Below are 23,739 nucleotides of genomic sequence, written 5' to 3'. Positions count from 1 at the left end.
AAGGAATAAAACCATTTTTTAACATTTCCATTGAAAAAGTTTTATGTCTCACTCGTAAAACTGATATAATATTGATGGTTATCAAATTATAATTGCAAGAAAACATCGATATTTTTTATAAAAATAATCCTTATAAGACATACTTGGTATTTTGAGCTTCTTCACAATCAAGATTGTTCATTGGTTCTATCAATTCGTCTTGCGGCTTCAATGATGTAAACATCTGCAAGAATTAATTCATCAAAAATTATAATTTATTTATATACCAAATCGACACATACTCTTTCATCGTTATCGATATTTCCACAACGTATATGATAATCGCGAATATTCTGAATAACTTCTCTCGGAAACTTATCAGGAAACTCCTTCATGTATCTATATACGAATAGATCAGCGCCGGTTATTCTGAATTTGTGTTGATTAATCTTCACAAGAGCTCCTAAAACATTAATTATGTATAGATAGACAATATACAATTTTAATCCATTAAATTTGGCTCGATCTTTCTGTTTTGAGGTTGTGTTATATATTTACATAATAAATAAAAAAATATATTTACATTAATTATTTTTAATTTGATTTAATGTGAATGATTTCTGTAGAAAATAAATATAAATTAAAAAGTACGAAATAAATGAACACAACAAAAAATATTGATATAAAAAAATTCACAAAAGCCGAATAATATATAAAAAACGAAATTTAATAATAGAACAGTTTCAATAAGTTATTAAAACACTAATACAAAAAAGTAGTAGAATAAATTAAGCAATAAAACATTAAGAATCACTAATTTTTTTATGGTTATTTTAAATGCAATATAAAAGAGGACAATTAAAATCAGGGACGTCATTTCATATTTCTCCAAAGGGGGTCAAAATTTGGTTAGTCATTAGTCGTTTTTTTAATTTTTCCTTTTCATTAGGGTTCATATTAGTGTCTAATATTTATTTTTCCAGTTCACGGCCAAAGCCATCCACCTGGGTCTCTATTAATTCGTTCTACCTTTTATATGTTTATTTTTTAGGGCAAAAAAAAACACGTTTCTTATTAAGTTAGCTAGCACTTTTTTTTTTTTATATTCATGTTACCTTATTGAGTTTTTTTTAACTAATTTTAACCCAAGGATTCATATTATTTCATTAAATCACATACATTTCTGTCCAAATTCAAGGGGTTTAGAATCCACGTCAAAAGCATTAAATTGTTGCGGTTGTCGTCGCAGTAGAAACGCTTAGTTATCTGGCATTCATATTACGACTACAATATTACCACTTACTATAATTGAGAATTTAATGAAGCGTATCTAAACTGAATTTTAACCAATAGGAGAGCGCAAGAAACAAATATCCCTTCTCAGAAGTCAAAAATCCACGTCAAAAGTAATAAAATCGTGCCGCCACCGTTGCAGTGAGAACAGTTCCCACTGCAACAGCACCGACATGACTATTTGCGTGATGTGAATTTTTTACTTCTGAGAAGTGAAAATTTTTATTTGTGCACTCATATTGACTAAAATTCGGTTTGAACACACTTTGACCAATACCCTTATATCAAATTGAGTTTCATAGACATTCTAGAGCAGAATATAATTTCACTAGAGCCTATCAACTAATTTATATTTTCGCTAGTAGAAATGTTTATCTACTGGTGAAAATGTATTTGGACTTCACTAGTGATAATATAACTTCACTGAAAAATACACATTCACTGTAACATTTATACATTGCATGTAAATAAATAATTATAAGTATGTAAATATATATTACTACATATAGAAAAGTTGAAATCATATAATTTTACTAGCATCTGGCAGATAAATTAAATTTTCACTGGTAAAAATATATATTTACCTGTGAAAATGTATTCCGATATGATTTCACTGAAATGACATTTTAAAAAATACAGGGACAACCCGAGAATTTCTGGTTACAATCAATTTTTTTTTCAATTTACATATCAAGATTCATAGTATTTCATTAAATGACATTCATATTTCTGGTCGAATTTAATGGGGGGCAAATGCTCCCAAATGACATCCCTGGTTTAAATGAGCAATATATAAAATAATTGTTCCATAGATTGAATTGCTTGTGCATCACTATTGCACAGATTAGGTGTGAGCGAGCGGTAGCGAGTTAGCATTAGTCAGAACAGTGAACACCTTATGAATGAATAACTATTTGCAACGAATCCGAATCTTTACCTTACATAAATGCATAAACAATTCGTTTTATAGAACAAAGTTTTTATTTAAATGCACATATTTCTTAAAATAATTCCCAGTTAAATAGTACCCATTATAAAATAATAAATAAATTACAACAGAAATAGTTATGGAAAAATACGTAAATTAACACACTCACACAGTGTATAACATAACATGCTAACAAATGTGTGTAAATTAATAATAAACTCACTACTCAAAAGGTTAAGGAAGATATACATACCGATATAAAACATGTCTGGAGTGTATTGGATCATATTCTTTCCTTCCGGAACGTAAATCTTATACGGTCCACTGAATCTTCCCGGAACGAGACCAGAATTCCTCACCGGCAGCTCGTCGACACGAACAGTTCCATCGGCCAAGTTATAAAGCAGCACAAACTTACGACCCATGTCTTCGGGATGTACCGAGATAATATCGCAGCAGTATCTCAACGCCTAATATATAAATAATTAATAAAACAGCTTCGTAATGTTAACGCTGAAGAATTACCTTATTGCTGTTGAGATTATATTGTACGACATCTTTATGAGGCGGATTGTTCGGGAGTGTTATGCAGGAATCTGGAGGTGTTTGCACATACACATCAACGTTCCTTTGAAACGGATACTGGACAAGAATAGTTATAAGATAAGTGTTTAAAATGTGAATGAAAAGATAGGTTTGTATGAGTCTCACTTTGTTCCTCTTTCTCTTAGGTGGACCTTGTATTTGCACTTTATCTTCTTGTGTGATATTGAGATGATCTCTGGAATTATAATCTACGTTAACTTCTCAATTTATTATAGTAATTTAATGTCAGTTCCTCTTAGCTGTCAATAAATCAATATGCAATGCCATCATGCTAAGGAGCTGCAAGTATCCCAACGCTGTATCCTTCCAAACGATGGAATACAAGAACAAATAATAAGCAAATATATAAAGGTATCTTAAGAGTTTCCTGAACTTTTTCTGTTAAAGGCAGTATTTGGTTATTTGGGAATTCCAAATTATATATGATAAATTAAATGATCATTAATATACACATTCAACTAATGGATTATTAATAACCACTTAATCCCCAAGAATGAGTATACTCGCCAAAAATATGTGATCCAATTTCCCCACGGACGAGTTAACTCGCATGTTTCATTATTTACTTTGATTTACGTTATGGATCAACTCTCCGTGACCGAGTAACTCACTAGCTGAAAATTTTAATTTACGATGTACTTAATCATTTCCCAGCGTTTTTTATTATATTAATTTTCTACATAATTCAGTGGACCAGTTTATTCTAACAAATTGTCCGAGTAACCAGCAAAAACAATCAGGACCTATTTTGTCTGTTGCATTCAAAATGACATTGGAGTGAAGTTTACAAAATTATTAATGTACTTGTAAAAGTTTCTTGTTTCTTGATCGCAATCGTAAATCAAAAAGTTTCGTCCCAATATATTGACTGTATTTCCAACTATAAAGTCAGTGGCTTTGAAATACTCTTCATCACCTTCATTAATGCTAGAGTCCAACGCAAGAACTGGTGACATGGCTGTTGTATGTAAACGTAAGTATGTAATAATGTAATTTAATTGATTGTATTAAAATATTTATGAAATATCACCTATTTGCTTCTTCCAATTCTTCAATACTTTAGTTCTGCGTAAAAGCTTCGGGCACGAGTCAGTTCCTTCGTAATCATTATTGTGTTCCTAATTAATATAAATAATTATATTTTAGATCCAATTTAATTTATAAAAAAAAGTTGTACATGTAACTACTTTAATTTCAATAGTATTATCGTATAGATAATAATGTATTTTATAATTTTTTATGTCCGAATAATCGTCCCATATTGCATCAAATCTGAAAAAATAGTGTAATACTATCAAATAACTATTTATTATTATAATGATTTATTATTTAAACATATATACAGTAAAGACGCATTCTCATATTTCAGGTATCGTTCTAAATTTCTAAACGATTCGTTCTTAGTTTCAGTCACGGTATATATTCTTTGCTGTCGTTTCGCTTTATCCATTGCTTTATCGCTTTTATGTTCATCTTCTCCCAATTCTACACCTTGCGATACCAAAAATTCCTACAATAAAATCTTTTTTATGTTATAGTTACCTACTTGATGTAAGCAAATAATATATTAATATCACTTTAGTATAATCATTGCAGCTTGTCGTATGAAAAACCATTCCTTGTATCGGCAAATCTATTCCGACGTTCAAATCTTTCCAATGCCAATGATTTCCTTCACCGTCTTTCAATATCTTGCCGCGTTTAACGACTTTACCTTGCCACAATCCTGAATTCTGTAATTTAAGATATATGAACACAAGTGGTTGATATTGAATTGATTAAATTAGAAAACATAGAACATTATTACCATAATATGAGGTTCTACAACTGTTAGTGTATCATCTTCGAGATAATAAATGATGGTCACATTTCTCATTGATTGATACATATCATATTCATTATCAGTAGCATTTTCTTTCATGTAAGCTTTGAATATCAGAAACTTCTTATCATATTGTACAAAACGAGGTTCAAACGGTGGAAGGTGATTAAAGTTAACTCCGCCATAGATCAAACGAGGATTGAATCTAAAGTAGATGTTTATTTATAATATAAATTTATTTTATATGAAAAAAATAATATGAATCTATCAACTTAATATATGAAAGAACAAATTTATACTATTTGATAATAATACGTAGATAAAAATATAGTCAGATATGATAATTCGAGAGTTTTCTATTATAGTACTCTAGAATAGTTCTTATAGTATTTTAACAATGCCCGAGAATGTGAAATGTAGTTCTTTCGGAATCTCTCAATACAATTATTCTTATAATGTTTTAAGTTCAAAAGATAATAAGAGATCTTAAGAGTACTTTTAAGTTATCAGTAAAACGTAGTGATTTATTATTATTATTAATGGCTTTATACATTTATACTATAGCTCTATAGTTTGTCTCAATAATTTTTTTACAAAAAGTTTGCTGCGATTTTTAAAGAAATATTATATTGGAATATACTTTCAACATAGTTTTAATACTTATATACATACTTTTTGGCAAATCAATGATAAAGTCCATAAAATCAATTTTTTGATTTAAGTGGATTAAGTTGGTAGCCTATTATGCTGCTAAAGAATTTGGATACAGTAAAACTGTGCGATAGAAAGCAATAGTACAATATAATTGGGAAGTAAATAACTTATGAAGCCCAAAATTTAATATATTGAGCACAGATTATGAAGGAAAAATATTTTTTTTATAGTCAGTGTAAGAGTCGATAAAAGAAATTTATTCATTAAAGTTAATTAACTCACTACAAATAAGGTTGGTAGCCCTATTAGTGTTGAATAATTAGAATCCAGTTAAAAGCGATTGATTGTAAAGCATTGAGCATATACATATGTACGCGATTGAGATAATCTTGAATTTTAAGGGCTAGAATGTGTATTTCCTAAAACCTATTGATTCAAACCAATTTATCTCTTTGTATTGAGCGGCTCAATTTACAATTCGCTTTGCCTTCTATGTAATAATAAATAAGGTACAGGATCATTCTGTAATGTAAAAATAATTGATTTGAGAGATGAATGCTTCTATCGTGGTCAATTTTATTAAAGGGTTCAATACAGTTGGGAACCAGTTGACTTATATACCCCAAAATTGCACATTTGAGTACGAACTGTAAGGTGAATATATGCATTTTTATAATTCATTTAAAGGTTTCAGGTTTTTTTTATTTAAATAGGTTACCACATTACAAACAAGGTTGGTAGCACTATTATGGAGCTGAAGAATTTGGATACACTAAAACTGTGCAATAGATAGCGGTTGATTATGTAGAATTGAATAAGTATGTGATTGAGATAATCTGGAATGTCAATTCTAAAAATTAGAATGTGTTTATTCCTAGAAACCGTTGATTCATAGTGATTTATCTTTTCGTGCTAGGCGGCTTCAATTCCCAATTCGCTTTACATTAGATATGACTTGTATTTCGTGTAATAGGAACTGATTTAAGAAATGTATGCTTATCTTATATTCAATTGTAGCAAAGGATTCAATATAACTGGAAAGCAAATGACTTATATAGCCCAAAATTTAAATTATTTTACAAAAATAAGAAGTAAAAAAAATATGTTTTTAGTTTTTTTTATTATTAGTATTAATCTTACTTACATATTCTCATATTTAGTATTCAGATGAGCAGCTCCTTTAAGATCCATCGGATCACCTCCTATGCCTCTAGCATCACACTTTGCTATCGGAATACCGTGTTTGAATATCAACTTTTGTCCGATGTGGAACTGAGTCTTTCCAGGATCTTGAAATGTTAATCCAGGTAATTTAGGTAAGTTCCAAGACATTGTAAGATACGTATTTCAAAGACGATGAAAAGAACGATCTTTTATTTGATTTGTTTTGCGACTGTTGCTTAGTAATATTCATCAATAAGTGCATAGAAATGCAAGTTAATTTGTATTGGTGACAATGCATCTCTATTGTATATACTTATATATCAATGAAATACACGACTGTTCACTATCTCAATAAAAATAATACTGTTTATTGATAATATATACTAGTACTAAAACTATGAGGTAAGGTTAAATGAAATTATATATTGCTCAATAATTTTATTATTTTCAACTACATTAAAGCTTTATTAAAATGATTTAATTAATATTGTAAATCAATTGAAGGTCGCAGAGGAGCTGAATGGTGGAAACGTGGTTTGATTCGATTCGGCAATTCCTTTTTATCTTCCTTCTTATCGACCGGCGTCTTTTTATTTACTTCAAGCTTTTTAACAGTGAGTTGCTTTTTTAATTCTTCATGCTCTATTCTAAGATCTTTGATCTGTTAATATTATTCACATAAATATATATATATATATATATATATATATATAAAATTAGAAATGGGCTAGGAATGAATTTGATATAAAGTCCTAATTGGATATATAATACATACTAAGCACAGACTCATCTGGTAGTCTCCCAACAACTCTTTATTCACAAGTATATTGTTATCTTGTTGCTGATCCACCATACTTCTTAACTTGTTTCTTTCTGCTTTCTTTTCAAATAGTTCTGTACGAAACTATTGATATTATCACGTTAATGATCGTAAAACCTATAAAAACATATGCATTTATCCCAACTACAATACCTTATCCAACTCTATTTTCATTTCTTCTAGTTGTACATTTTCTTTTTCACATTTGGAAGTCAAGAAGATCAACTTGTGTTCAATATTAACTAACTTCTGATTGAGATGTAAGCTTAGTTCTGTGAGATTTTCAATCTCTTTATCGTATTCTAAAAGTAAAATAGAATCTATACATAGTGATATTACAATTATAGCAATTGAGCCGATTACCATCTGATTTAATGACCATATTTTGATTCTCAATCAATAATTTCTCATAATCACTAACGTTAACACCTGATCCCAAAGCATTGTAGGAATCTAACTTCTCTTTATCGGACGCCAGTGACTTTTTTGTGTGAAGATACGGCAATCTAACTTTTGATACTTCGTTCATTTTATTATCAAGCTTTAAAATGAATTGATCAATGGTCTGTAATATTAAAATATTATTATATATTAATACTAATATACTTTTTGTATGGAATATATATTCAGATAAGAACCTTATCATGCAACGGTTTTTCAGAGTATGCGTAAAACAAGTTCTTTGCTGTGTTTTTCAAATGCTTTTTAACTTTTTTAATCCTGTTAGAGCAGTCTTCAAGATGGCTTTGCTTAAATGAAACGGCCTGTTTCAATTTCTCTTCCATCTAAATTGTATAAAGTTGTTTATATTTATACTCACATATAAAATTTTTATGAAAAATATACCATTTTCAACTCATCTTCTCCTCTCTTGACAACTTTTTCATACTCGAATAACTTTTCTTTATACTGACATTCAATATCATCGTCTACAGTTATGTCAAAGTTAATCTGTAATATTTGATTAATATAGTTTTTGCAATAATAATTATATTTTCAATTTATACCTCTTTTTTATTAAAATGTTCAAACATTTTCACATTTAGGAATATATTGTTTTCTAAAATTGCTATCCTTTCCTCCATGATTTTATTAAACTCATCATTGCCATTAGAATTTGTCAGTAATGCTTGACTTTTATCGACCGTTTCATTATTATGTTTATCCATGGAATCATTCTAACAATTTTTTAATGTAAATAATAAGATAATATATTAAATCATAATTTTAATACTAACATAATCTGCATTAGTAGGGAAAGTTTCATTTTCGAGACTATCTAAAATGTTCAATGTATTATTGATTATTTTATTACTTATGATTTTATTAATCAATATTAAAACCTTTCATATTTGATCCATCTTCACTTCCGTCATTCTCAATTGATTCATTAGATTTATTTAAATTTGTTGTTTTAGAATCAGCAATGTTAATCGACATTCTGTATTTTCTTTTATAAATTTATTTACTTTTGTTTCTTTGGTGATGTAAATAATTCTGTAACTATAGAGACGTCCCCAATATGAAAACAAACCGTGCAAAGAAATACAAGTCTTTATTTTGTAAAGGTACAATTTTTATCCAACTGTTTACAACATATTAAAATTGATACAAAAAAATAATACATATAAACACGTGTGTAACAACCCAAACTTCTATTTATTATACAATACATTGATCGTAGAGTTATAAATTATTAAAAAAGTTAAAATTACAATAACGTCTTATAAAAATAATAATCAATGTAAAACTTTTTAACGTTTACCGACCGATGATGGTAGGCTCGTCGGCCATTCCAAACTCTTCCGTAATGGCCTTCATGCCTTTCCGCTTCTTCGAGTATATCATGAATGAAAGTCCGGCTATCACGTTGATTCCTAATACGATCCACGCCAGATAAACGCTAAATCCATATCTGAAAGCAAAGTATAATGTATAATATATATTATAAATAACAAGTGTAATTAAAAATGTTAATTATTACGAATATGTTGCTCCTTTTGGAAAAGAGTAGACAAGATTTTGCTTCTCGTATTCGACGGATGAAATCAAGACTTGGATAACAACCAGGGCAGTCGCAGCTGAAAGATATGAATGAAAATTAATAAGAAATATATACAATAGTACTCTATTGTTTATTTATTATTAATCTAAGGAAACTATGAATTAGAAGTAACAATATATACCTGTGATGAAGTGGATTCCTCCGGCAAGTCTTTTGAACATGTACCTCGGATTTAAGAATGTGTATAATGAGAAACCACAGCCCATACACATAACGAACATGCTTATGATGGCAAAAGATACACACGTACGGCTGTAATCTGTTAATAAATAATTGAGTTTTAGTATTGTTTATAAAAATTATATATATTTTTATGTCAAAAGATTCAATATACTAACGCACGATATCTGTATCCAGGGACGGGTCGGTCTTTATCTTCTGATCAGTTGGGAATAAGTCGTGGAATTTGCACCGGCCTGAAAGTTAATTAAAACAATTATTAGTTTTATAATGACTTATACAGTAAAGACAAGCATTACTTTTCCAAAATTGCAATAATTTGTATTCTAATTTATTTTTAGGTAATATAAATATTTCTTTTAAAAAAGTCAATTTCTAACTTTTCCCAGTAGGTACTTTCATTAAATCAAAAGAAAATAGATAGATTAGATAAAACAGCATTCGTGTCTTCATTATATTCTTTAAAGTGAGTAAACAACAATAAAGAAGAAACTTTGACGCCGTGCTAACTAATAAGTATTTAAAATTTCATTAAAGAAGTAATTCTTTTTTACAAAAAGGCTTCATATTTGCATTAAAGTGTATATTGTTTGCCAAAAAATTAAAATCTGAATTTAAATTAGATTTTCAAAAACATATTTAATTTTTATTCATAAATTAAATCATTGCAATTATGAGTACTGAAAATAGTACTGCGTACTGAATTATATAAAAACATATATTTATCAGTAGAGAGTGGCAGACTTGTTTGCATTATTAATATCATTATTATTTCCAGATATTGTTGCAATCTGACAACAATCCGTTCCAGTTTAGTCGAGAGCGACTGCTACCAATCTACCAGTCTCTAATAATCAAAGTACAAGATAGACCTGGAGTTGTGTTAATGAAATAATAATTTTCATAGATTGTTATAAAATTTACCACTTTTCATGCCACATTTAAAGCCTTTTTAAGTGTGTATTAATGTAATTTTTACAATATATAGGCACATCTCTTCTTAGACACATACATACATACCGAGTTCTTCATTACGAAGTAATGTGCAACACCTTTCTGTAATTCATCGACATGATCTATTTAGAGACATCTATATGATATGATTGTTAGGATTTATTAGTTACAGAATATGACTAAATATGTCATTAGTTTATATGCTATATTTTAAAAATATATTATAGTTTATTATATGTATATGTTTTAAAGGAAATTATTTTTAAATTTCACTAACTAAGCCCAGGGACAACATTTCAGCTTTTTCTATGGAGGGGATGGGGGGGGGGCAAAAATTGGCCTGTCAGTAATCGTTTTTTTATATTTCGATTTCATTAAGATTCATAGTATATCATTAAATGACACGTATTTTTCTGGTTAAATTCAAGGGGGAGGGGCAAATATTCCCATTTGCCCCCCCTCAAATGACGTTCCTGTTTAGAATTCATGGCAAAAACAATAAAATCGTGCTGTCACCGCTCGGTCAGGATAGCTATCATATTTTTAAAACATAGTGTAATATTGAAGTGCAGACCAACTATGGTGCAATATGCGAGATGCGGCGTTTGTCTGTGTTTCTTCTTTCGCATATTTTCCCTTGAGAGATAAATTGGCTTAGTTTGTATTTTGAACTCGATCTAATAAAAGTTCCAAAACTATAATTAATTTAATACTTTCATTAGGGAAAGTTGGGTTTGGGGTTTGACAGCAAACGTAATATGTTCGCAACTGTCAAATTGAGTTTCATAAACATTGAAAGCAGCATATAATTTCACTAGCGCCTATTATTGTAATTATATTTTCGCTAGTAGATGAAAACGTATTTGGACTTTATCGAAAAATACGCATTCACTATAACATTTATACATCACATGTAAATAAATAATGATAAGTATGTAAATGTATATATTTATATATCGGTGAAAATGTATTCCAATATGATTTCACTGAAAGGATACTCTTAAAAAAATATTTTCGAAATACTCAAAACGTTTTTTTTTTTAAATTTTCTTTGAGAGATAAATCGATATTTTTTGTTTTAGTATCTGGAACGTCATTTCAGATTTTTTCAGAAGACGGGGGGAGGGCAAAATTTGGCCAGTCAGTAGACGTTTTTTGAATATTTCAATTTTATAAAAACTAATAGTATTTCATTGAATGACATGCATTTTTCAAGAGGGGGGGGGGGGCAAATGCCAGCTATCTCCCTCAATTGACGTCCCTGTCTAGGCCACTAAAAATGTAGCAAATCATTAATTTATAATTTTACTGTTCAATAGCAGCTGGCGCCAGTCAACCACACGCTAGAGTTCGTCGTTTATAGTGCGGAAGAGCGAGGGACCACTCTTGAGGTTAAACCCAAACTCTTGAGTGAAAGTAATCTCTCGGGATGGCCGTCTGAGGTAGGGCGCGAGGCACTACTTATGACGAACAAAGCATAGCAGAGTAACGCAAGCAGGACCAAAGAGGCTCGGCCCTGAGGGGAACCGAGGGACATGGCTGCGACTGAGGCAACATATACATCCCTCGAAGATCAGGGGGGTGGTTTTGTGACAAGGATGATACGCAATGAATGCAATGCAAAGCAATGCAGGCCAGCCAACGAGAGCATGTCTCCCCGAGCGCTCGGGAGTAATACTAATGCAACTCCAATAAAATATTTAGCACTACGGGGGGGGGTGAGATCCCGCTCATCTAGCCGTCAAAAGCTGGGTGCTCCTAAGGCCCAGGTACTGGTAACAGCAGTGACGCACACAAAGGATAACTCGTAGCTATACTTCTATTCAATATCAATGAAACTGTATTGATATACGAACATTCGAAACATTTTGGCCTTAACAAGTGGTTTGTCGTCCAATAATTATTCGTTAGCCTGGGAAAAATATTAAAAATATGATTTAATATAAATTAAATCAGTATTATTTTAAGTCTCCTTTTGTCATCTGTTGCTCCATTGTGATTTGAATTTCAATAATAAAAATTGTCGTGAATTTATGGATTTAATATTAAAAACACTCTGTTGATTTTCAACTAGTACGATGCTAGTTTAGTATAAAGTTATTTATACTATGTCTCACGTGCCAGATATTCAATTTTATCGGTATTGAAAGCTATATATTTTTTATTATGCTCTCAGGGATGAACTTTACGCGATGAGCGCTTTCTCATCAGTCTGAAAGTACTGGAAAGTACACGGAAGCATAGTAGTACATTGCTAATATCGTTCCGCCAGAGTAATTTTATTTATATGTATAAAAATATACATACATTTAAGTACATGTGTGGGAATAATCCCTTAATATGGGCGGATATAGGGAAAATGCGAGAGAACGCTTTGGGGCTAAAACAAAAGAGCTAAATGTAAAAAGCGCATTTATGGCAGACATCTGGTTTTAGGCCAAAATTACGCGTTTCGTCATAATGTTTTATGTGTGCTTTTCTTATATAATTTGGATTACTGGTATTTTTACACAATCTTTCAAATAAAAATCATACTATTATGTATTATAAAAGCGGCTCAAAAAAGTGCCACTATAATTCTATATTTTATTTATTATAGATTTTATCATTAACCAGCAAAATATCCGGCGTTTCTCGGATTCTTTCTAATTGAAAATTTAAATATAAAAAGACAATGATTTTAATTACACTTTGTTTCTATTGTATACCACTACAATAGATTTGGTACTATTTTAATGCTTTATTACCAACATTATTTCATTTATTTAAAGTTTATTTTATATTTATTTGACCATAGAAAAAGTAGAAAATAATTGAACTAATTCCAATCTTCCACAATCCACTATGTTGATAAATACGGCACGCATCCATTTTAATTCAAAGCCAACAAAATCATATCCATGTCACCAGATTAGCCGGACACGTCGGGTAAGATTTAACTCGGATTTAACGCCCGTTTTTCGCTCTCTTTCAACGCGTCGCTAATTTACATGTATGAGCGGCTTCTTTGTCCGTTTAATTATATCACACGTGTCCCTGTCTCCGGGTCTACCCACGCGAAACAGTTTTACTAAATTGCACCGCCACCGGAACGGATTTCGTTCTATTCTTGTCCGCAGATAATGTGTACTTTGTTTTCGCTAATTGATTTGTACTCTTTGTAAAATGTTTTAAATGTAAAACTAGGATAAATAAGATTTCACACAATCGTTTATTTTTTCATTATAATCTGTGTTTTATAGTTTTGTTTTTGTAACAACAAGAAAAACGCTGATTATTATTAAACTATGAGAGATGTTCCATAAGTAATAAACAAGGCCAGTAAAAATAGTTATTTATATTATTTTATTTATAATAGGGTGCAAAATCTGGGTCGTCATCTGGGAGGGGGGAGGGGAGAGTGACAAGGGGGGGCACTTAATGAAATATTATGAATTTTAATGAAAGTAAAATATTAAAAAAAACCGATGGCTGACTTGCCAACTTTTGAACTTTTGAACTTTTGAAAGAAATTCTAAGCAAAAACAATTTCGTGTCTATACCGAAAATATATTAAAAAAAATGTCATTTCAGTGAAATCATATTGAAATACATTTTCACCAGTAGATATGTATTTTTATCTATTATATTGCTTTAAACTTTTCCGTAAGTAATATATACATTTACAATCTTATCATTATTTATTAACATGCAATGTATAAATGATTGTATTTTTCAATGAAGTTTTATTCTCACTAGTGAAATCCAAAATATTTTTACTAGTAGATATATATTTTTACTAGCAAAAATGCAATTTAACTGATAGATGCTATTGAAATTATATGCTGTTATAAAATGTCTCTGAAACTCAATTTGACATTTATTAAATTTTCTTTCCAAACCCAAACCTAACCGAAACGAACTAATCAAATCTAACTTGAACTAATGAAAGCTCTAAAACTAATAACAATTTTAGAAGCTACATTAGGTTAGGTCTAAAACACAAACTTAGCAAACTCAGCTCTCACATTAAATAAACATATTGCTTCATAGTTTATCTGCGCTTTATATTACACTACGTTTTAAAAATATGAAAGCTATCCTTCCTGATATTAATACGGACTTTTGATATGAGAGTATTGATCAAAGTGTATTTAAATCAAATTTTGGTCAATAGGAGGGCGCAAAAACAATTATCACTTCTCAGAAGTCAAAAATTCACGTCAAAAACAACCATGTCGTGTCGGAACGCTCGGCAACGAGCGTTACTGGTCTGAGACGCTATTCCGTCCTTAATATATAAGTACTTATTTGATTATTTAAATGTTAGAGAGATGGAGATTGGTATAAATAAGCTATCTTCTTATTCGTCTCAGTTTATGTCGAAGAACGTGTAAAATAATTGACACTTGCTCGTTAAAAACAGAGACTCATGTCAACATATTAATTAAATGATAAAATATTTACAAGACACACGATGATTATATATAGATTTTCCATTATATTTTGTAACCAATTGTATGACAAGTTTTATATTATTTATTTAGTGATAAAATTATCATCACTTTATTATGGATTGTTTAATTTCACTCAAAAGATCGCTTTACATCTCAATTGTAATACGATATTTATAAAAAATAACTTTCCAATCAAAATATAAAATTTATTAGCATTCTCTTTCACTTCCCCGTTCCACCAGCCGAGCTTCGAATTTTTTCAATTTGTACCGTAGCGTCAAATTAGGCGAAAGGGGCACAATCGAAATCGGAAAATTGCTCAAGGTCGCACACCCCACTCTTTTATGCGAAGCCGATATTAAATTGAATTTGCAAAATTAAGGGTTGATCGTTCGGGTGGAAAACGCTCACTTTCCAAGGGTGGCCACAAGTCGAGTGGTATCGAAAAATAAATTCTCCGACAAAACAAAACGGATTTTCTTCTGTACTGGTAGGTGACGTAATTCGATAAAGGTTAAAAGAGTGGTTTAAGAAGTACATTAGAAGACGTTTTAAAAAGTGTAGATCATTTCACATTTATATATACCTAAACTGAATTAGTTTACTCGATCCGCTGGCGTGGCGCTTCTGCGTAACATCAAAAAGGACAACGTAAAAAGGGAGACTTTTATCTAGTTTACTTATGAGATCTTTCTATTTGCTTGTGATCTAATTTCAACGGTGAAAGGATACTTCATTTTCCTTTCTACTCTTAGATTGCGCGTATATATGATGTAAGTACAGGGTGGAATAAAAATCATTATGCATATTAGAAATTACAATACTATATTTTGAAATGTGTATCGATTTATTTTTGGTTATAATTTTAACGTTATGTTGACTTTAAGTACATATTTTTAAAATTAATGCTTTTATCACTAAAGTGTTTGATAGCATAACTCATTTTATTTTTAGTAAGTTTATTAATTTTGTAGATATATTATTTATATATACATGTTACTGGTTTATAAACATTTTCATGTTTACAATTAGTTATTAGCTACAATTTATTAAAAATAAGAATAAAAAATAGAACGTTTGTGATTATAATTTAGAATTAAAATAACTCTTACATTTTAAGCGAAATAAAATGAAAAGTACAATGAACAAAAAAGAAGTATGATATTTGGTTGATCAACAGCATGATTTTCATGGCAGATTAGAAGTAACGAATCTGTTCTATTTTTTTAATTTTGTGATGACTAATCTCAATATAGATAATCAAGTAGATGTCATTTACACTGATTTTAAAAAGGCTTTTGATCAAGTTTGTAATTATTGTCTTAATAAAATGGGCAAGTTTGTGTTTCATCATTAAGTGATAAATGTTTTAAAATCATACTTTTCAAATAGTCATCAATATGTTTAATATGAGTCGTCTGAATACATTGCTATAGTACATCAGGAATTTCTCAAGGTTCTATTGATGTTAATCAAGCTATGTATTATTCCAAGCTCTCACTTTTTGTCGATGACTTTAAAATAATCTTTTAAATAGATTCCGCTGAGAATTGTAAATTACTTTAATTGGATGTGCGTGTTCATCCGTTAATAGATAAGTATCATGATTTATTTTAGAGCAAAAACACCATTTAACTTTGATTATGAAGTCGATAACAACGTGCTTCATCGCACAGAAGTGGTAACCGATTTGGGTGTCTTATCGCAAGCGGACTACGGATTCTATCAGGGTATAGAAAAACGTTTTTTCTAATTTTAGGGTATTATACTTTTTATTGATATTTTAAAATTAAAATCATATTAACATATATTATATTTTAATATATATTGGCGTATTCTTAAATATAAATATACGTGTATATTGATCGGTTTGAAATTTTCTGAACCATAGAAAACATATACAATAAAGTTTCTAAGATGTTGGAATTTATCTTATCATATGCTTAAGGGCACAATGTATCTTATATAATTACTTAGTGCATAGTACACTTCTCATGCTTCTCTGGTCTGGTTGCCAAATACTGTAACCAATTAATTTTAATACAAAATGGTCAAAAATTTTTGTTTAGATACTTGTATATGTAGTCATTATGGCCATTAAATAAAATAATAAAATTAAAAATAATTAAAAGCGATTATATGAACCCGGGCTCTGGAAAAACAATGATTCCGGGCCTCTTCAATAAGTACTTCTTTAAGTAGATGCTAAGCCGAGAATGTAATAAATTATATTTTTAAGTTCTTAATATAATGACACTAGGATAAAAAAACGGGTACGACCCGTACTATTTTTTGTAATTAACAACAATGAATTCTTTGCTTTATTTGCACTGATTTTTTTCTTTCTCCTTTCTTTTTTAAATTTGTAAAAAGTTTTAAGTATTTTTCCTTACTTATGGATAAATTATTATTTTTTATTTTATTTTATTGTTTAACTTTACCAATTATCAACAATGGAAATAATTAGGAATCAGTATTGCGCATTTTAATCTGTATGCTATTGTACCTATGTATATTTTTGAAATAAACTTTTAAAAAAAATAGTGATTCTGAGATATTTAGTGGTATTTTTGTATTTGAATAATATTGATTTGTTCTCATCCAAGTACTTGTAGTTGTTCGCTTTGTGGTCTAGACATTATTGTTATTTTAAAAATATTTTGTTTTATATCACTTGGATTAATTTACCCAAGTTTATCGACCCCTGCACTAGATAAAAGGTTTATTGGTTATTGTTTTAATTATAAAATAAAAAATAATCCTATCACATTTGCGAAACGCTTAGCTGTAAAAATAGCATTTCCGTTTTATACAACACACATATGCTGTTAATCAAACGTTGATTAAAAACGCATACCGCGCTGTGATATTTATTTTTGATTCATAACTGTCAATCTGACGCTCGGCTAAAAATAAATTTCACATTTTTTCGAATCGAAATACAATAAAATAAAACAGAGCCGCTCGAAGCGAGCGACAAAAACTAAAATAAATAAATAGAAAAATAAACGGCGCAGAATAATATAATTGAAACGCCCGTCATCGTTAGTTCGTTACGTTGCCACCCAACAGATAGCGATGACGTGACGTGAAGGCAACCGGCCATTGTTCTCGGACGTTGCTTCTTTGTGGTGACTTAATGCGAAAATGTTACCACCGCAGTTTCAATATGGAAACTTTCCGCTGCGAGCGCTGATAGTCGCCATTCAACCAAACCGCTGACCCATTTGTGTTTTATATACATACATACATACGCGAGAAAGATATAAAATAACATTAGGGTCATTTTGTGGAAGCTTTAACGTCACCACGGTGTTAAAAATTACACTAAAAGGGATGGTATTTGTAAGCGTTTTCAATCAATTGAAGTGCAACATAGATTTCTTTGAAATCTATTCTTTGTCGTTTAGTTATCGTAAGCGAATCACTTTCTTTTTTAAATTTTATTTTGAAAAAATGTAGTGATTGTAAAATATAAAAAATGCGGAAAATTGCATTAACTGATCTCACCTCAGTTTTAAAATAAAACCTATTATATACGAAGCATACGTCATATACAAAACATATAATTTATTTGGCTGCAATTAACTTAGGTATAAAGTAAGAGATTGATATTATAAAAATTGCAGTGATAAAGAATCACTAAAGATAACATTTAGTTAGAAGCAAAGATATTTAGGTACATCATAACGAAAAATAAAATTTCGCAGAAATATGTCAAAGTTATACAAATATTAAATTTATTTCTAGTATGGACAATAGACTAATATTTAAAAAATATTTTAAAAGTTTTCTTTTTAATAAATTCTGTTTTAGTTTTTTTAATAAAAATATAAATAATATATATTTTTAATTAAATTCGGCATCCCATTCGTCACGACAGAAGACTATACGTATTACTACTTCGGTGTCTTGTCAAGCATATTTGTTTTTGTTATGTTATTCATCGTTTTTATTTAAACCCTAAAATACAGATATAAAATATATTATATTAAAAAATGGGTAACAAAATTAAATAAAATAAAATAAAATCATTAAATTAAAAAAAAAAAAAAAATTAAATTAAAAAATTCTCATTCAGAATTTTCGCCATACAAATCTGATTTTTTAAAATGTAATAATCTATTTTTTGAGTCATTAAATTGATAATTAAAGTATCGTTTGATTTTAAGAAATCTATAATATAATATATAAATGTATACGTTAAAAATATTAATTAACTGTTCTTGACGAAATTTCCAAAAAATCTATAATAAACCCTTTTATCTTTCGATAAAAGCAACAAACGCCCGATATATTACATTACAAGCGTTTTTTAATATTATTATTATTTTTTATTTCATAAAACGAAGCATCCACTCGCCAGAGGCGTCTGGTTTCCGTTGCAGAGATCTAATTAACTAGAGAGTGTCGACGGAGATGTTTACTCGAAAAATAAAAATATACCTAACCATGGAGCATTGGTTGTCAGCCGAACTAATACCATTACCAACATTAATTACTTCACCAAAGGGCACGACGAGCTAATTGACGCTCGTCGGTGTTTTTCAGTCAATTTTTTAAACTCGACCGCTAAACTTAGTTACGGTGGGATACCGCACTTCAACATTGGGAATATAAAATATTTTAATATGTATTTATAATTATTATTACAACACAAAGTGGTTAGGTCGTAAAATATTTATTATCCTATTAATAATTCCATATTTTTAAAAAGTATTTTACACATTTTATTCATCCATTCTCTGAAACTTTTCAAGTCAGTCAAAACTGAGAGCGTTTTGTATTTTGTATTATTATTAATAAGTGACGGAGAGTTATGAGTACAAACAATAAGATAATTAAATATATATTTAACGTGCTTCTATTATTTTTAATAGAAAATCTAATCTCTTTGTATTGTACATTGTTTCAGTATTTATTTTGCTTCTAGGAAATGTTGTTAGACTGTTAGAGAAACTGTTTCTCGGTATACTTGTATCATGTAGTCCATATATTATTTTTATTACATTGATTTATTTAATCGTTACATATATTGTTTATTTGTATTACATTCAGAAATAACACAAACACATCTATAACCTTACTGAGAAAGGTGATATAACAAATCGGAAAACTATATGATAATTACGGCTCTAAATGTGTCTTCCAAATTGTTTTATAAACTGATTTAGCAATTTTTTATTTCTTATTACAAATGTGATATGGTTTGATTGTTTTAAGCATAATGATGCATTAAGGTAATATGATGATAAGATTTGTAATAATAATAAAATAATCAGCTACGCGAATTACATGTAAAGTTATGAATCAAAGGCTAGTTATTTGTAGTTCAGGGGAAAGATAACCCAACATTCCCTTTGTCGATATGTTTAGTATAATTTTCACGTCGTAGTCGTCGGTACAACTGCAGGTGTCGATTGTAAGTCAGCCCATACACCATCGACACCGTCGATTAAGTGCCGTCGGCGGTCGTGTCGTACACGTTCCGTTTCTCCGAAAGGGAATTCCCAAGGGTGTTCCGCAGTTCTTCGTATCGCAAAGACGGAATTTTCCAACTTGGGGATGCGGAAAATCTGCAGCGGAATTTTCCGGCGCATTGAGCGTCCGCCGGGCGTGCAACAAAGTCCCCGGGAAAAAAGGAGTGAACACTGAAAAATAAATCTCCGGCGCGCTTCGCTCGTTTCGAGGAATGAAACAAAACGTATCTCTCTCTCTCTGTGTCTCTTTTTTATTTCATTCTCTGTAGCGAGAAAGAAAGTTCCACGGTGTCGATCTGGCCCGTTGATAATTTGTCTTCGGACGCCGTTCGTTTCCAGAGTTGAAACGATGTAATTCTGATCGCGACAAATAAAAGTCAAGACAAAGAATTTTCTTGGAATTACTGCAAAGAAGATGTAGCACGATCTGTAATTTTCCGTATCATAGGTCATGACCCTTTTCCAGTTAGGATTTTTAATTTAATGCTCCGTTGTAGTATAAAGTTATCCATCAGTTGATTACATTTCGGCAAATATCATTGATTTTTTGATTTTTATCCTTTGAAACGGTTTTAATTATTATTTGGTTATAAGAATTTTAATTTATTAAACAAAAATAAAATACTTAACATGTCATACAAATAGAAACGAAGCACTGAACATACTTCCTTAAAAAATATTTAGATACATCTTAATTTAAGTGAAATTATTATTTATTAAACTATGTTCTTTAATACAAATAAAAATAAAAATTTAATTATTAGTATTTATTCAACAGTAAAAATAATATTTGACATCTAAAATAAGCTTATTACCGTTGTTTGTTTTGGCAAGTAAAACGCACAATGTGCAAACTTAAAGTGCATCTTACCACTTAACTGACGTAAAGTGTTGAATATAAATCAAGATGTCTGTTATAATCAAAATAATGTTGACATTTTAATGTTAGCTTCATTTTAACAATGCTAAAATGTGTGTAATAAACAATAATACTTTGATTATAAGTTGTACTGCGGTGATGAAGTGACTCTTAAACCTATTTATGTTTCAACGTCAGTAATTTGTAGCATAATTAAGCTAAAAGAATTATGTATATGACAGTAACTGAACAATTCTTTTATTAAATCATTTTAGAGAAATACTTATGTAAAGTTTGGAATATACGGTGGATGCAATATGACATCCTAGTCAAATTACGTATTTATATAAACGTGTGGTCTGGCATTACAACACAATAAACTTAATATTTGCGTATCTATCCATTTTATATCGATTGCAAGAGTTTCAGGCGAATGCCAAAATCTCGAAAACTTTTGCGAAACCGAATTGCTAGCTGATACAGTTAGAAACCCTGCAGCTACACGGGTAACACCGAGGCGGGGTAGCATGGATTGGGGACGCGACGGAAGGACGTGTTCCGCCGCTTGGCGCCGCGTCCGATCAGTGTGTAATTAAAAGCTTTTTATAAGAATGTAATCATAAACAGTTGATAAATCTATGTCTGATTATCAATTTGTCAGCACACATTCGCCAATGTGAATTATTATATTTTTGTTGTGCCTTTCATCGCCAATAATTAAATTGATCGCGTTTTAATCTCCAAGTAAAAGTTTAGTCAATTTAACTTTTACTGCTTAAATATCACACTTTTTGACTCCTCTTTTAATAAATATTTCGAAGCAGTCAAGAATAATGAAATACATTCTAATAAGTATTTTACCTTTTATCAAGTAATTTTATAATTTAATTCCTATGAATAATATATTTATTTTTATTAAATCTTCCGTTGTAACCTAAGCCCAATGCGTTACGACGGGGTGAATTTGAACCAACTGAATAAGTCAATCAGATATAGTGTATACATACACATAAGTACTAACCACCAGACTGAAAGACTGGGAATCGGTGAAATCTATATTAATAATTATAAATCATTATTTGTAATGTAATTTATTAGCTGGGGCCGGTTTTTTTTAATAAATAAAAATTTAACCTCAGAGTTATTAGTCTGAGAAATTGAGTTAATAGTCTGAGACATAACCACAGAGTCACTAATAATAATGATTTTAGTTTTTTAATACTTTAATATTGGCTATATTGCCATGCAAAGAGACGCTTTCATGCGTTTCCCGACGCTAAAGATTTTAGAGCAATCATATGTATATTACTCAGATCTGAAAAATAATTACAATCAAAATCAAAACTTATATAATAAATTATTATCTTACACTGCGTTTATTGGAAATAATGTCAGATTTATATAAAAATATATTAAAATTTAATAAAATTTAAATAATGTTTAATGTCAGATTTATATACAAATATATTAAAATATATTTTTATATAAATAGTGATTAAAACCATGGATTTAGATATTTTGACACACCTTTCAACTCTGTAATCGATTATCTCGAAATGTATGTTTGTTGAGTTTGTCCTTAATATTCTTAACGGCTTAAGGTCTAGACTGGTAACCTAGTGGCCACAGGTTCTAGCCACGGTAGCAGACTCAAATTTTTATTTATAAAAAACACAATTATTAAAAACTGGCCTTAGCTGCAAAATTAAATTTATTTATTATAAATTATAATATGATCCGAAATTGGCTGGTGGCGTACAGGATTTAATAAGTGGTGTAGAAGATTTGACTGTCAGTAAGACAACATCTAACGTCTTAACGCCTGGCAAATGTCAGTATAGAAAACATATAATTTTTCTAGCACTCTAGAAATATTAATTTACCGGTAGAAATGTATTCGGATATAATCTCACTAAAATGCCGGTGAAAATATATTTTTAATAGTAATACACATTTACTGTAACTTATTATAAAAATAGTACTCATTGCTAAATTTTTAATGAAGAGAAAATACCAATAACCTTTTATAATAACAACATTTATTTTGTATATTGTAAAGATATTATATGTAATATTTTTTTAAATTCAATTTTACTTTGGGTTTTAAAGATGTAAATAATTGTAGTTTTACCTATTTATACTATATACTTTATTAAGTTTAGTGTTGGAAAAACGATTTCAGAGACTCGTTGAAAAGAAGACAACAAAAAAGTCACGTTAGTCACGTCGCTTTAGATGTATAAATTTTCAGCATTGTATTGAAGCGCTGAAAAGCCTGAATGTCAAAATATCTAGACAAAAATGTAAAACATATTCAAATTCTTTTATAACGAGAACGCATTGTTAAAAAACGTGTATTACAACTACTTCAAGAAGTGGAAATGGCTTTGGAAACTACAATATTATACAAAGGACTTTACTTGAAATAAAAATACGAAAACACATTTAAACAGCAGCATTGAAGACACATTCCAATAAAACATGTTTTTATCCAGCATA

General features: G+C 29.7%; 3 protein-coding genes across 3 annotated transcripts in view; all 3 read right to left on the bottom strand.

Moving 5' to 3' along the window:
* Positions 1–109: 109 nt before the first annotated feature.
* On the bottom strand, positions 110–6,640 carry LOC148238714 (EF-hand domain-containing protein 1-like). Its single transcript, XM_088187148.1, has 11 exons — positions 6,427–6,640; positions 4,614–4,833; positions 4,384–4,539; positions 4,150–4,316; positions 3,994–4,078; positions 3,837–3,924; positions 3,611–3,764; positions 2,912–2,981; positions 2,726–2,842; positions 2,454–2,670; positions 110–442 (listed from the first exon to the last, which is right to left on the bottom strand). The coding sequence occupies exons 1-11, from the start codon at positions 6,612–6,614 to the stop codon at positions 255–257; spliced, it is 1,650 nt and encodes a 549-aa protein (XP_088043274.1). The 5' UTR covers positions 6,615–6,640; the 3' UTR covers positions 110–254.
* Positions 6,641–6,880: 240 nt separating this feature from the next.
* On the bottom strand, positions 6,881–7,823 carry LOC148238713 (uncharacterized). The gene is made up of 3 exons (XM_088196538.1): positions 7,420–7,823; positions 7,222–7,350; positions 6,881–7,107 (listed from the first exon to the last, which is right to left on the bottom strand). Exons 1-3 carry the CDS (start codon positions 7,630–7,632, stop codon positions 6,928–6,930), a joined length of 522 nt encoding a protein of 173 aa, XP_088052664.1. The 5' UTR covers positions 7,633–7,823; the 3' UTR covers positions 6,881–6,927.
* Positions 7,824–8,802: 979 nt separating this feature from the next.
* Positions 8,803–23,739, bottom strand: part of LOC148238712 (uncharacterized) — a 48,550-nt gene continuing 33,613 nt past the window's right edge. The window contains exons 4-7 of the mRNA XM_088197393.1: positions 9,670–9,747; positions 9,453–9,590; positions 9,251–9,347; positions 8,803–9,181 (exon numbers count right to left, since the gene is read on the bottom strand). Of these exons, the coding sequence (XP_088053519.1) occupies positions 9,028–9,181; positions 9,251–9,347; positions 9,453–9,590; positions 9,670–9,747 (467 nt within the window). The 3' untranslated portion in view covers positions 8,803–9,027. The remainder of the gene's footprint in view (positions 9,182–9,250; positions 9,348–9,452; positions 9,591–9,669; positions 9,748–23,739) is intronic.

This window comes from Plectrocnemia conspersa, unplaced genomic scaffold (assembly GCF_051122295.1).
Source record: "Plectrocnemia conspersa isolate PC_06_02 unplaced genomic scaffold, ASM5112229v1 ptg000001l, whole genome shotgun sequence".
Classification (NCBI taxonomy): domain Eukaryota; kingdom Metazoa; phylum Arthropoda; class Insecta; order Trichoptera; family Polycentropodidae; genus Plectrocnemia; species Plectrocnemia conspersa.
This window is presented reverse-complemented; position numbering and strand designations above follow the sequence as displayed.